This window comes from Colletes latitarsis, chromosome 10 (assembly GCF_051014445.1).
Source record: "Colletes latitarsis isolate SP2378_abdomen chromosome 10, iyColLati1, whole genome shotgun sequence".
In the NCBI taxonomy this organism is placed as follows: domain Eukaryota; kingdom Metazoa; phylum Arthropoda; class Insecta; order Hymenoptera; family Colletidae; genus Colletes; species Colletes latitarsis.
In genome coordinates this window covers 27,158,333-27,174,050 of record NC_135143.1, presented here as the reverse complement: position 1 = coordinate 27,174,050, position 15,718 = coordinate 27,158,333, and the positions used below count along the sequence as shown (strand labels likewise).

Sequence of the window (15,718 nt, the reverse complement as noted above, 5' to 3'; positions counted from 1 at the left end):
GGGGTCAGTTACAATCATTTTTGGTGAATAGTCATACCCCCGAAATCTCGCCCATTTTCGAAAAAAAAATTCGGTACGGTTGGAACTTTAAACGTTAATAACTTGTTAACAAAGCCTTCATCAACAAATTGGTATTCTTGATTTTCATCTTATTTTAGCCTCTAGAATCCCCCATTAAAATTTTTCCCAGGGTTGACCGAATAGTTAAAATTACTGAAAAAATTGTTTACATTGTTTTTTGTGTGTTCCCTTAGAATGTCTTATTCGTCTACAAAAATAGAACAAAATTAATAAAATAAGGAACGTATGACTAATAGCAATGTGTATTTTTAAATGTTAAATTATAAGTTAATATTTTCCAGCATATTCTTTTCTGTTTCATTGCCTCTTGCAATTTAATTCTGAATGGAACAATTTCTTTGTGAATTTATTCCTGACTCCAGTCCGTTTTTCTTTCTTTTTAATTTTTATCCTAGTTTATTGAAAATGTAATCGAATATTGTTTTTTGTAAATAACAGGATAGTATTATATTTTGAATTGTTACTTGTTTGGATACAATAATAACAAAGAAATTAATTTTCGTGTGTTGCAGATCCTCCTGTTGACAGTGTGTACATGATATGCGGTGTGCTGATTGCTATGGTGTTTGTGGGCGTTATTATTGTCCTACTAGCTATAACAATCAGGTAACAACTTGTTTTAATATTCCAATATTCCAGAAAAACGATTGAAGGATTTAAATGCTTCTTGAAACTATATTTATAACTTTTAACGTTAACGTGTGACTTCTTTTACAATCCTTGTTGGTCACTGAAAACTAAAGGGGGCCTGTTGAGCCCCCCCACATTTTCCATATTTTTGATGAGGAGATAATCTTTAAACACAATATAGTTTCAAAATAAAAAATATTAAGTAATATTAAATATAAAATATTCTTATTTGGATATTCGAAAAAGCTTTCGCCGTTTGCATGAAAACTGAAAGAAACTAAAATATTAGTTTCGACTTTTCTGTTTCATTGTTTTCTTTCGACAAACGGAGGATTTTTCAAAATTAGTAAATAACACAGCTTCGAGAGCATTTCTGCAAAGTAAAAGCGACGCAAAGACAAAGACGAAGCTCTTAACGTTAATCGGGTTAATTAGACGAATTCCTAGGCCTGTAGATAATCTGTGGAGGAGGAAGATACGGAACGATTTGAAAATAGTAAGCGCACAATTGGATAGAATTTAATCCACGTCCCGAGCATTAATCGTATTTTAATTGGGCGTGCATCAACAAATCGCGTGTACTCATCTGCTAAAGTTCAAGCCAATTAAGGTCACCCGTTGACTGAGCTCTCCTGTCATCCACTTTCAGTTACCATAAGATGGATTCGCTCGTGAGTCTGTTATTAGCACTGTCTATCGCCGGTTATTCGATGGAAAAGTTAATCTTTCACAAAGAATACTGAGAACAACAAGATTAAATTCGATAAAGCGTACGAACAATAACATAGAAACAAAAGAAAAGTTTTCATTTCATTCTGAATTTAGTCGAATTATAGGTCTTTTGACACCTTTATCTTTGAATATAAGTAACTGTAGAAATAGTTAATTATATTATTTTTAATTATCGAGGAAAAGCATGGAAAGTAATTTCAAGTTAAAATTTTAAAAGATTTCTTTCGAAACCTTAGGTAGAAATAGTGTTGAAGTTGACAGTGTTTACAAAACACCTTACATAAGCCTAATCACACTATTAGATTACTCTGTTGCGTATTTCCTGGATTCTGTATATATCGAAATGGCTGGAATTACAAACTATTTAATAAAAGATTAGCTACCGTGTAATAGAATCTACTTATGAACGATTAGTCGATTAAGATTAATTACATTGTTTAGTCGAGTCGTGACCATAGAATGCAACGCAGGTTGTACAAATACAGCACCAGCTTTACCACACGTTGTGGACTGCGACAATAATCGAACGATTTCAATCTAAATAATATTTAACGAAAACGAAGGAACTTTGTAACTTTTATAAATATTGTTTACGTGGTCAGATGAGTTTCCCCAAGACGACATAAATTTACATGCATAAAAGAAGCAAGCAAGAAGACGAAAATCAAGAATACCAATTTGTTGATGGAGACTTCGTTAAAAAGTTATTAACGATTAAATAAAAAAATTTCAAATCGTTCTGGAAAAATTATATTTAGTTACAGGGGTTAATTACAAGCATTTTTGGTGAATAGACATAACCCTGAAATCCTACCCACTTTCGAGAAAAAAATTTGAGAAGGTGTAAAATTTTTCAACGAAATTAAAAAATTTCAAATCGTTCTGGAAAAACTATATTTAGTTACAGGAGTCAGTTACAAGCATTTTTGGTGAATAGACATAACCCTGAAATCTTACCCACTTTTGAGAAAAAAATTCGAGAAGATGCGAAATTTTTCGACGAAATTAAAAAATTGCAAATCGTACTAAAAAAATTATATTTAGTTACAGGGGTAAATTACGAGCATTTTTGGTGAATAGACATAACCCTGAAATCCTACCCACTTTCGAGAAAAAAATTCGAGAATATGTAAAATTTTTCGACAAAATTAAAAAATTTCAAATCGTCCTGGAAGAATTATATTTAGTTAGAGGGGTTAATTACAAGCATTTTTGGTGAATAGATGTAACACTAAAATCCTACCCACTTTCGAGAAAAAAATTCCAGAAGATGTGAAATTTTTCGACGTAAAAAAAAAATTTCAAATCGTACTAAAAAAATTATATTTAGTTAGAGGGTTCAATTACAATCATTTTTGGTCATTACACATATCCTCAAAATCCTACCCACTTTCGAGGAAAAAATTCCAGAAGATGTGAAATTTTTCGATGAATTTAAAAAATTTCAAATTGTACTAAAAAAATTATATTTAGTTAGAGGGTTCAATTGCAATCATTTTTGGTCATTACACATATCCTCGAAATCCTACCCACTTTCGAGAAAAAAATTCGAGAAGGTGGGAAATTTTTTGCCAAAATTAAAAAATTTCAAATCGTACCAAAAAAATTATATTTAGTTACAGGAGTCAGTTACAAGCATTTTTGGTGAATAGACTTAACCCTGAAATCTTACCCAGTTTCGAGAAAAAAATTCGAAAAGATGTGAAATTTTTCGACAAAATTAAAAAATTTCAAATCGTTCTGGAAAAATTATATTTAGTTAGAGGAGTCAATTACAAGCATTTTTGGTGAATAGACATAACCCTGAAATCCTACCCAGTTTCGAGAAAAAAATTCGAGAAGATGCGAAATTTTTCGACGAAATTAAAAAATTTCAAATCGTACTAAAAAAATTATATTTAGTTAGGGGGTTCAATTACAATCATTTTTGGTTATTACACATATCCTCGAAATCCTACCCACTTTCGAGAAAAAAATTCGAGAAGATGTGAAAGTTTTTGTCAAAATTAAAAAATTTCAAATCGTACTAAAAAAATTATATTTAGTTAGAGGGTTCAATTACAATCATTTTTGGTCATTACACATATCCTCGAAATCCTACCCACTTTCGAGAAAAAAATTCGAGAAGATGTGAAAGTTTTTGTCAAAATTAAAAAATTTCAAATCGTACCAAAAAAATTATATTTAGTTACAGGGGTCAATTACAAGCATTTTTGGTGAATAGACATAACACTAAAATCCTACCCACTTTCTAGAAAAAAATTCGAGATGTGAAATGTTTCGACAAAATTAAAAATATTCAAATCGTTCTGGAAAAATTATATTTAGTTACAATTGGTCAGTAATATTTAACGAAAACGAAGGAACTTTATAACCTTTATAAATATTGTTTACATGGTCAGATGAGTTTCCCCAAGACAACATAAATTTGCATAAAAGAAGAAAGTAAATTAATTCCAAGTATTTTTCGTATATTACAATTGAAATAAACAAAATACCCACATTCTGACAACATTGCAGGTGACTTTTTCAGTGGTCAAATAACACATTGATATTTATATGTGTAGTTTAAGTCTATTTAAGGTGCTTGTGTTCGTGTCATGGATCATTGGTTACTAATAACCAAGCTCGTGTCATGGGTCACTGGTCACCAATCAGAGCTATTTTAGATGTTCAACTGTCTCCTTAAATAGACTTAAGACACACGACTGGCCAATATCCGTATTATTTGTCTCGCTTTTCTCAAAAGACCAGCATCCCACTCGTCTAAAACGTTTCCTTTTTTCATAGTTCATTTTATTTGAGGTGTCAGTGCTCGTGTCGTGGATCATTGGTTACTAATAACCGAGCTCGTGTCATGGATCACTGGCCACCAATCAGAGCTACGCTCGTACACGAAAGTGAAGTAATAAAATGTATACGTCAATCTGGAACATTCGACATTATAGAAAATCTTGAAGAACGGGATCGAAGTCTCATAGTTATAAAAAAAATGGCTGATTTTCGATTCCCCAAAAGGCACAAGCTTATGGCGCTCGACTTTATATCTTCTCAAACGTAGAAAACGATAGCGAATGAAGAATAAACAAGAACAACACAATGTGAAATTTATTTGTTACTTTTTATTGATGGAATCTTCACTAATATATTTGTGAAGTTTTTCTGATTAAAATAAGACCAAACATGATATACGAGGGTGGTCCTAGAAGCACCTGACCTAACAAAAAAACCACAAGAAAGGGAACAAATATCTTTATTTTTCAACATAATCTCTTTTTAGTCTCTCCAATAGTCAACTTTACATAAATCGGAAACGACGTCGAATTGATTATTAATAGGAATTAATATTAATCGTATAATGATTTATCGTCCCTGTTCGCAACGCGCAGCTAATTTACTGACAGTATCAACATTCGCGCGTTGTACGTCGCAATCAATCTTGCGGGATTCTCGATACCTATAAATTAGATAGGAAGTTCACGTGCAAACTCGCGTGAACAAAGCGGCGAATCCAATAATCCATAAAAGAATTTCGTTGGCAAATCCCGATGAAGGATTTGCTCTTGGTTTTACCCGACTGTAAGTTTTCCCTTCCGGTTACATCGCGCGCGATTAAGATTAAACGAAAAGGTTTCCCCGTGTTTTGATACCGCGTTCGATGAAAATATCTCGACAAAATGGCGCGCAGAAATCATATCGAGAAACTAGAGCTAGCTAAACCACCGAAAATAATTGTTTCGAATCTATGTGGGAAAAATTTTAATGGGGGATTCTGAAGGCCAAAATAAGACGAAAATCAAGAATATCAATTTGCCGATGGAGGCTTTGTTAAAAAGTTATTAATATTTAAAGTTCCGCACGTTCTGAATTTTTTTCTCGAAAATGCGCAGGATTTCGGGGGTAGGTCTATTCACCAAAAATTATTGTAATGGACCTCCAAAACCGAAAATAATTTTTTCAGAACGATTTGAAAATTTTTTTTTTCGTCGAAAAATTTAGGCATCGATTTTTCTTAAATATTCGTTTTTGATTTTTAGTAATTTCGTTTGACGTCCTACGGAAAAGTGTTTAATACTTTTTTGTAGGTACTTATGGGCTCTACTTCAGAAAGAAGTTTCATTGAAATATATTCACTATTATAGGAGTTATGGCTGTTTGAAAATTGGACCATTTTTATGGGGTTTTTCTCATTTTGCGGGGTCAAGGACCAACTTTTCGAATATTTTTAGAATTTCTACATATTTTATACTAAAATACGCGGCGTTTGGCTTTTTGAACATTGAAATCGTCCAATCCGTTCAGAAGTTATGGTGTTTTAAAGATTCGCATGAAATTTTCGGTAAGGAATTTTTTTCTCGAAACTGAGTAGGATTTCGGGGGTATGTCTATTCACCAAAAATGTTTGTAATTGACCCCTGTAACTAAATATAATTTTTCCAGAACGATTTGAAATTTTTTAATTTTGTCGAAAAATTTCACATCTTCTCGAATTTTTTTCTCGAAAGTGGGAAGGATTTTAGTATTATGTCTATTCACCAAAAATGCTTGTAATTAACCCCCCTAACTAAATATTATTTTTTTAGTATGATTTGAAATTTTTTAATTTCGTCGAAAAATTTCACACCTTCTCGAATTTTTTTCTCGGAAGTGGGAAGGATTTCGGGGTTATGTCTATTCACCAAAAATGCTTGTAATTAACTCCCCTAACTAAATATTATTTTTTTAGTATGATTTGAAATTTTTCAATTTCGTCGAAAAATATCACACCTTCTCGAATTTTTTTCTCGAAAGTGGTAAGGATTTTAGTATTATGTCTATTCACCAAAAATGCTTGTAATTAACCCCCCTAACTAAATATTATTTTTTTAGTATGATTAGAAATTTTTTAATTTTGTCGAAAAATTTCACACCTTCTCGAATTTTTTTCTCGAAAGTGGGAAGGATTTTAGTATTATGTCTATTCACCAAAAATGCTTGTAATTAACCCCCCTAACTAAATATTATTTCTTTAGTATGATGTGAAATTTTTTAATTTCGTCGAAAAATATCACACCTTCTCGAATTTTTTTCTCGAAAGTGGTAAGGATTTTAGTATTATGTCTATTCACCAAAAATGCTCGTAATTTACCCCTGTAACTAAATATAATTTTTCCAGAACGATTTGAAATTTTTTAATTTAGCCTCAGTCTAGAAATTGATGTCCTTGATTTTCGTCTTATTTTGGCCTCTAGAATCTCCCATTGAAATTTTTCCCAAGGGTGATCGAGCGCTAGTATGACGTAAATTAAAAAAATAACATCCATGAGAGCTAATGCAGAGACTTTAACTTGTACTTTTAGTTCTTTGTAACAGTTATGGGAAATAGAAGTTCTTTATAACTGTTCCAGGAATTTTGATCTATTACAGCAGTCTCCAGGCCTCGAAAAGAACGTTTATTGCGATAGGTTTTCGTTGGAAATTCCCTAGACGGTTCTAATTACGCTAAAGAGTATTTGTTGCTTTTTCTTGCGTTATCTGTTGGATTCTTTGAAACGGTCAACTGGCGAGCAGATTAAACGTTCCGTGTATTATCTCGTCATCGGACGAGTGATGCAGTACATCGTTCAGATCTCGTCGTATGGAAATCTATTGCACATCTAACAAGAGAAATTACCCGGATCTTAGGGGAATATTCCGCCGGAGAACGCGTAGTTTTCGCTCTTTCGTCATAATTTTTTCACAAATAACCGTTCGAATATCAAACATTCCCACAAATATTTTCAGCCACGATATTTGGTTAAAAATTAATTTTTCTAAAGATCTTAATTTTGCTTACTTTGTTGTCTTCCGAAGGTAAAACGAAAAATACACGTTTAAAACAGCTGCGTCGGCTGTTTTGGTAGCGCGAAGGACTTCTAATACCAAAGTCGTCGAGTTTCAATCCTGTAGTAGGTTTCCGTATCTTTTTTTAACATCGTTTTCCTTTTTCTTAGAATACTTTTTTTTCCACTATTCTTTTTCAACAATATAGTGCACACAAATAATGAAATAATTTAATATTTACATTAATAGTATTTAATTGTAATTATATAGGGTGTTCTACCAACTCTGGGAAAAATTTTAATGGGAGATTCTAGAGGCCAAATGAAAATTAATTTGTTGATTGAGACTCTATTAAAAAGCTATTTACGTTTAACAAAATAAATTCATTCAACAAATTGGTATTCTTGATTTTCGTCTTATTTTGGCCTCTAGAATCTCTCATTAAAATTTTTTCCAGGATTGAACACCCTGTATAACGGAATTTCTTACGTGTCATAGTTCTTACAAACAAACAGAAGATTGAATTAACGATGTACCATAAGCCGTTCGAATTATAATATTATTTAAATAATATAAATGTTCGTAGTAAATACAAATAAACGCCACACAAACATCATGCACAAATAAATTGGATAAAAGTAATAGAATAATACAATTATAGTATATACGTAATACTAGAATATACATATATATCTACTTCGTCTAATGAAAAATAAAAATCGTATTGTTCTAATATTATACTGTATTGTGACTACGTCGGAATGAGAAAACAACTGTTACCGTAAACTTCATTTTCTCACTGTCCATAATATAATTTTAATAAAATGTCTCTCCATCGAATTCAATAACGCTGAAATCACGGATGATTCACTATATTTTTATCGGTGCTTGGTAAATCAGTAGCGTGACATTTCGACACTAACATATTTATACGATATAATCAAAATTAAAAATAAATTTCAATTCGTCAATAATATAATTTTGATAAAATGTCTCTATCGAATTCAGTAACGCTGAAATCACGGATGATTCACTATATTTTATCGGTGCCTTCTAAATCAGTAGCGTGACACTAACAAAATTACAAATAAATTTTTACGCGTATAGGACAAATGGATTTCTAACATTTGGAATTACGAAATGAGAAAACACTTTCCCCTTATTTTCTCCCTATATTATACAGGATGTTCGGCCACCCCTGGGGAAAATTTTAAGGGAGATTCTAGAGGCCAAAATAAGACGAAAATCAAGAATATCAATTTCTTGACTGAGGCTAAATTAAAAAATTTCAAATCGTTCTGGAAAAATTTATTTAGTTACAGGGGTCAGTTAGAAGCATTTTTGGTGAATAGACATACCCCCGAAATCCTATCCACTTTCGAGAAAAAAATTCGAGAAGATGTGAAATTTTTCGACGAAATTAAAAAATTTCAAATCGTTCTGGAAAAATTATATTTAGTTACAGGGGTCAATTACAATCATTTTTGGTGAATAGACCTACCCCCGAAATCCTATCCACTTTCTAGAAAAAAATTCGAGAAGGAGTGAAATTTTTCGACAAAATTAAAAAATTTCAAATCATATTAAAAAAATTATATTTAGTTACGGGGGTCAATTACAAGCATTTTTGGTGAATAGACCTACCCCCGAAATCCTATCCACTTTCTAGAAAAAAATTCGAGAATGTGTGAAGTTTTTCGACAAAATTAAAAAATTTCAAATCGTACTAAAAAAATTATATTTAGTTACGGGGGTCGATTACAATCATTTTTGGTCATTACACATACCCCTGAAATCCTATCCACTTTCGAGAAAAAAATTCGAGAATATGTGAAGTTTTTCGACAAAATTGAAAAATTTCAAATCATATTAAAAAAATTATATTTAGTTACAGGGGTCAATTACAAGCATTTTTGGTGAATAGACATAACCCTGAAATCCTACCCACTTTCGAGAAAAAAATTCGAGAAGATGTGAAAGTTTTTGCCAAAATTAAAAAATTTCTAATCGTATCAAAAAAATTATATTTAGTTACAGGAGTCAATTACAAGCATTTTTGGTGAATAGACCTACCCCCGAAATCCTATCCACTTTCTAGAAAAAAATTCGAGAAGGTGTGAAATTTTTCGACGAAATTAAAAAATTTCAAATCGTACTAAAAAAATTATATTTAGTTACAGGGGTCAATTACAAGCATTTTTGGTCATTAGACATACCCTCGAAATCCTACCCACTTTCGTAAAAAAAATTCGGAAATGTGTCTAATTTTTTCGACGAAATTAAAAAATTATATTTAGTTACTGGGGTCAATTACAATCATTTTTGGTGAATAGACATACCCCCGAAATCCTATCCACTTTCGAGAAAAAAATTCGAGAAGGTGTGAAATTTTTCGACAAAATTAACAAATTTCAAATCGTTCTGGAAAAATTATATTTAGTTACAGGGGTCAATTACGAGCATTTTTGGTGAATAGATCTACCCCCGAAATCCTATCCACTTTCTAGAAAAAAATTCGAGAAGGTGTGAAATTTTTCGACGAAATTAAAAAATTTCAAATCATACTAAAAAAATTATATTTAGCTACAGGGGTCAATTACAATCATTTTTGGTGAATAGACCTACCCCCGAAAACCTACCCCCTTTCTAGAAAAAAATTCATTACAGGCGGAACTTTAAACGTTAATAACTTTTTAACGAAGCCTCCATCAAGGAATTGGTATTCTTGATTTTCGTCGTATTTTGGCCTCTAGAATCTCCCATTACAATTTTTCCCATGGTTGGTCGAACACCCCGTATAGCTTTCCAAAACCAACATTCTTTGAAGCTGTTTAAAAAACCAAGATTTTAGTATCCAAACATTTTATCCTGCCATGTAAATTAAAAAAGAATTGACACTAGTTCTTAAGCGAAATATGAGTTTCACGTGAAAAACCAACGTCGTGTAATCGGTCTCGATTGAATTTGCGCCGACCGGAAAGTGTTAACAACGTTTCAGACATCAAAGTTACGCGCACCTCTTTTATTTTTATGATTTCAGGGGCATTATGCAATCGCATAAAACGTCCTTACTTTCAATTGTTACGACCGGCGGCAATAATTCACTGTAACGACTCCGATTAAAAACGAAAGGCGAAAGGAGATGAAAGGGAGAGGAAGAGTCGCGGATCTGACTTTAAATTGTCCCTGTTACGGGATTAAACCATTTAAGAAATTTGTTCTAGCATCTACGACCACTTGCAAGAACGAAACGTTGCTAATTAATAGGGATGGGAACGAATTCAACGTCAGTTCGTTCTTCTGTCTTTTATTAACAAGAAAAAAATTGCTGGAAAAAGTATTGTAAGATGAAAACGAAAATTGAAAAGTTCGATTCGATCCTCGAAGAAATGTGTAACAAACTGGCTACGTTTGAAATCGATCATTTAATTGTTTTTTCGGTTATCCTAAACACCAATTTGAAGAATGTTGGTTTCGAAAAGAGAAACGTGTTTAAAATTGTTGCAAATTCGATCTGAAAATTTTCGTAGCTTATTTTCGAAATGCTTTTGATTTACGAGAATAACGAAATGTTTGTTTGAACCTGTTACGTGGGAGAACGATCGAAAATTAAAAACGAAGTTGCTCGGTTGGCACTTTGAAACCATTCATTGATTTTTATGCTTATTTCCGTCCAGTTTAGCTCGATGGCGCACATACGCTATTTCCATCGATAGCACGCGACACTCGAGTGGCGGAATCTCACTTTAATTTTTACGAACCTCCATAAATATTTTCTGGTCACCTAAAAAAAAAATCGGAGACAAAATATCCAGCGCTATTTTCTCGGTTTCGGTTACCAGACGAACGTTTGCACGTTAAATCCGTGTCTCCTCGTGATTTGGTCGGTTGCCAGACCGTCGATGCCTTTTCAGATTTTATTATAGTTCGCCAAAGTGTCAAAAGTCAATGTGGCCTGCGTCGATGTTAATTCCCACCGATTGTAAAATTTCAATTCTAATTTCTTTGCCTTGCAAAACTTTTTTCAAGTTCGCTTGTATCACTATTCAATTTGTCATATTTTTTTACCTCAAACACTGTTTGCTTTTTGCAATCGAATGTAACAAGTGCTACTGAAAACACAAACGAGGGTTATATCGTTGGATTGATTAACGGGACTCTACAGTAATTAATAAATAATAAAAAGAACCGACATGAGAAAATTGATTACTGCAATTTAAAGGTGCCTCTTTATACCCTTGAAAATGAAATTCAATTGACGATATTTAAAAAAAAAAATTTATATACATAAGTTCCTTCGTCCAACCCTTAAAAATTAGAGTAGAGATCTACATTGTGCGACCGTTCGCGTAATAGTAAACTGCACCGCTGCTCCCCGGGTTAATATCGAAATGTCGTAAAGGTTATTGTTTTATTAACGTTATCATTTCGAAGTCACGTGCATGAATAAGTTATTTCTAGGAAATTAAGCTATATATAGACGTATGTACGTATCGGCTGGAGCACGATGAATAATACTTCCGTGTTTTGTAACTGTTAAGTTCCATTTTTCCCCCCTTTGTGTGTTCTCTCACAACCAGTACCATATACATTATTAAGTGCTTATTGATGTCTCTCTAGTTTTCTGGTGTATCGCGATAAAACTTGACTCATCGTATCATTCGATATCTGTCGTATAATAGACAGACTTCCGCGTCTTCATCTATATTCAATGACAACGAAAAGACGTGTACACCATTCTGAATACTTGTTATTATTTATTAAAATAAATATTGAAGTTTTCTCTGTATGAAATTTGATCACTGGGGATATTGGGAAGTCGGTCGAGAAATGTATACAGGGTGTCCGGTGAACCCAGGGAAAAATTTTAACGAGGGATTCTGGAGGCCAAAATAAGACGAAAATCAAGAATACCAATTTGTCGATGGAGGCTTCTTTAAAAAGTTATTAACAATTAAATTCAAAAATTTCAAATCGTGCTGGAAAAATTATATTTAGTTACAGGGGTAAATTACGAGCATTTTTGGTCATTACACATACCTCCAAATTCCTACCCATTTTCGAGAAAAAAAATCGGATAGATGCTGAAATTTTTAGACGAAATTAAAAATTTTCAAATCGTACTAAAAAAATTATTTTCGGTTGGAAGGGTCGATTACAATCATTTTTGATCATTACATATACCCTCGAAATCCTACGCACTTTCGAGAAAAAAATTCCTTACCGAAAATCTAATTAGGTGACTGACAAAAAAAAAAAATTTCAAATCGTTCTGGAAAAATTATTTTCGGTTGCAGGGGTCGATTACAATCATTTTTGGTCATTACACATACCCCCGAAATCCTACGCATTTTCGAGAAAAAAATTCGAGAAGGTGTGGAATTTATCGACGAAATTGAAAAATTTCAAATCGTTTTGGAAAAATTATTTTCGGTTGCGGGGGTCAATTACAATCATTTTTGGTGAATAGACACATCCCCAAAATCCTGCGCATTTTCGAGAAAAAAATTCAGTACGGACGGAACTTTAAACGTTAATAACTTTTTAACGAAGCCTCAGTCAAGAAATTCATATTCTTGATTTTCGTCTTATTTTGACCTCTAGAATCTATCATTAAAATTTTTCCCAGGATTGGCTTTCCTTATATATAGCAATCGAGGTCGAGCACTTGTGAGAACGCGATCCCTCTGGTGGCGAGCATGGGAGGCGACGCCACAAATTCTTCACGTTCATTTAAAAAGAATATTCTGCAAGCTTCTACAATTACTTGGGGCAAGATACTTTAATTTTAATATTTAAATAATGTACATATAACATAATATTGCAATTAAAATATTTATCAGACTGATAAAGTGTAGGAAAAATACTTGGGAAAATCTTCTTCGTGGAGATTCTGTAACCCTCGAAACCATTCAACTTTTACCTAAAACATTTTTGGTATCGAATGGTCATTTAATTTAGTCACCCTGTACGTGTACACGCCCAACAGGACAAGAATAGACTTTAATTAAATAGATGGAGCGATATGCCCATCCAACGTCTCCTGTTTTGTCTGGGCATGTGTTTATCTAGTGCCAGGTTAAATTTCAAGGTACAGTCGGGACCTCGATAACCCGAGCGTCGTTAAATTGTACGTTTATTCGTTTCCCTTCGTAAAACTTCGACATCTCGAGAAATAAACAGAAGTTATATCGAAGCTGCTCAGCGCACACTTAACCTCTACAATTCGAAACACGTGTCGCCGATTTCTAACACGATTGCAATTTCTTTCTGCTTTCAATTACATTCTATAGGCTTATATTAAATTTCGTTTTGTTAATTCTTGCAGTTTCTTTATTTTCCAATCGAGCGACGAAAACAGTATTGAATTTTGAACGTTACTAAATTTCTAGTTATTACTGTATTCTGTGTTCTGTGTTCTGTTTTCTTAGATATCTCCGTAAGACGAAACTTCTGCAACACGAAACGGTTTTCGTTACCCTTCAACTTCGACTTATCGAAGTCCGACTGCATATTGTTTGCAAATATATAGCAAATTAGCTGTACAGACATTTCAATAGAAATGCATAAACAGAAGGTTCGTACGAATTGTTCGAACCATCTGGCTGTAGTTCTTTAACCAGATACGTTTTTGTCTAAATTTCTTAACTGTCTTAAGCGTGAAATGATCCATTCTTTATAGTTATGTAATTGCAATATTAATAAAGGCAGAATTCTCGAAGGTTTGCAAAGTTAATTCAAGGTTACTGTACACCTCATATCTAAAATATGAAAGCAAAATACTGTTTCATGTATTAATGAAATAAAACTACATTTAAATTAAATAATTTTGTATAGAATAAAGGTCCAAGTTAGGGTCGCTTTAAGTTATTTTATTTGACAAACAAATGTTATACATAAATAAATCTAACATGGAGATTACAAGTCCACTGATACAGGGTGTTCGGTCAAACCTGAGAAAAATTTTAATGGGGGATTCTAGAGGCCAAAATAAGACGAAAATCAAGAATACCAATTTGTTGATGGAGGCTTCGTTAAAAAGTTATTAACGTTTAAAGTTTCGCCCCTAATTAATTTTTTTCTTGAAAATGTGCAAGATTTCGGGGGTATATCTATTCACCAAAAATGATTGTATTTGACCCCCCTAGCTAAATATAATTTTTTTAGAACGATTTGAAAAATTCTATTTTCGCCGAAAAAATTAGACACATTTCCGAATTTTTTTTACGAAAGTGGGTAGGATTTCGAGGGTATGTCTAATGACCAAAAATGATTGCAATTGACCCCTGTAACTAAATATAATTTTTTTAGAACGATTTGAAATTTTTTAATTTTGTCGAAAAATTTCACACCTTCTCGAATTTTTTTCTCGAAAATGGATAGGATTTCCGAGAAATGTGTATTCACCAAAAATGATTGTAATTGACCCTCACAACCGAAAATAATTTTTCCAGAACGATTTGAAATTTTTTAATTTTGTCGAAAAATTTCACACCTTCTCGAATTTTTTTCTCGAAAGTGGATAGGATTTCGAGGGTATGTGTAATGACCAAAAATGATTGCAATTGACCCCCGCAACCGAAAATAATTTTTTTAGTATGATTTGCAATTTTTTAATTTTCAAATTTTTTGATTTTTTAATTTTGAAGAACACCCTGTATGTTAATGTCAAATAACAATAAGAATTACTATAACACAAAAGAAAAATGTTAGTTCCTTGATAGATACGAGATTAAATTTTAATTAGATTTGAGTACATCGATATCTGTCAGGCAGTCTTATGTTACCGTAAAGTAATATCAATTTTAGATAAACTTTTAATTGGAAACACTCGAAGAACGGTTTAGGATTTAACGGATGCGTTCTCAGTAACTACATAATCAGACTTTTGGATTAATAACGATAAAATGCGGGTGCTATAAATGTATTGTCATTGATAAAAGTTTACTGGTTAACGTTGAATCACCAACGAATATTTGCACGCTGCTTTTGAGTACAGAGAAAGCGACGATACTAATTATTTCGATTACACGGTGTGAAGAGATTATTCATAATTTCAAGAAACTAGCGAAGCCTACGTGTTACAAATTTTTATTACTGAAAATACTAACAAAGGAACGGAGATATTAATGCTATCCATCATTTTTATTGAATTTTTCAAAAAAAAAAAAGATATCAGAAATGTATTATGATATTAAGTACATCTTTTTTAAATACATGCCATCTGCCAAACATTTATATCTTGAATTTTATTGACATAAGTTATATTTAGTAGATATCGCGTCGTCAATCATCGGGTGTTCTTAATTTAGATTATACATTTCAAACCGTTTTTAAAAGATGGAATTAAAAAAACAAAATTACAAGAAATGCGAGAAAATATGAAGTTCCTTTTTACGCCAAAATCAACGCGATAGCATTTTAGGGTTAATAAAAGAAAGCATACATCACGTTGTATTAATAAATACAATAT

The 15,718-nt window shown here is 32.3% G+C and overlaps 1 protein-coding gene across 3 annotated transcripts in view; it reads left to right on the top strand.

Annotated features, from left to right (window-relative positions):
* LOC143347130 (uncharacterized) overlaps window positions 1–15,718 on the top strand; it is a 90,617-nt gene that overhangs the window by 62,564 nt on the left and 12,335 nt on the right. For all 3 annotated transcript variants that reach the window (XR_013080555.1, XM_076776057.1, XM_076776056.1), the window contains one exon: window positions 594–687. Coding sequence is in view for 2 of the 3 variants with exons in the window: in XM_076776057.1 (XP_076632172.1) it covers window positions 594–687 (94 nt within the window). In the remaining variant the exon portion in view is untranslated. The remainder of the gene's footprint in view (window positions 1–593; window positions 688–15,718) is intronic.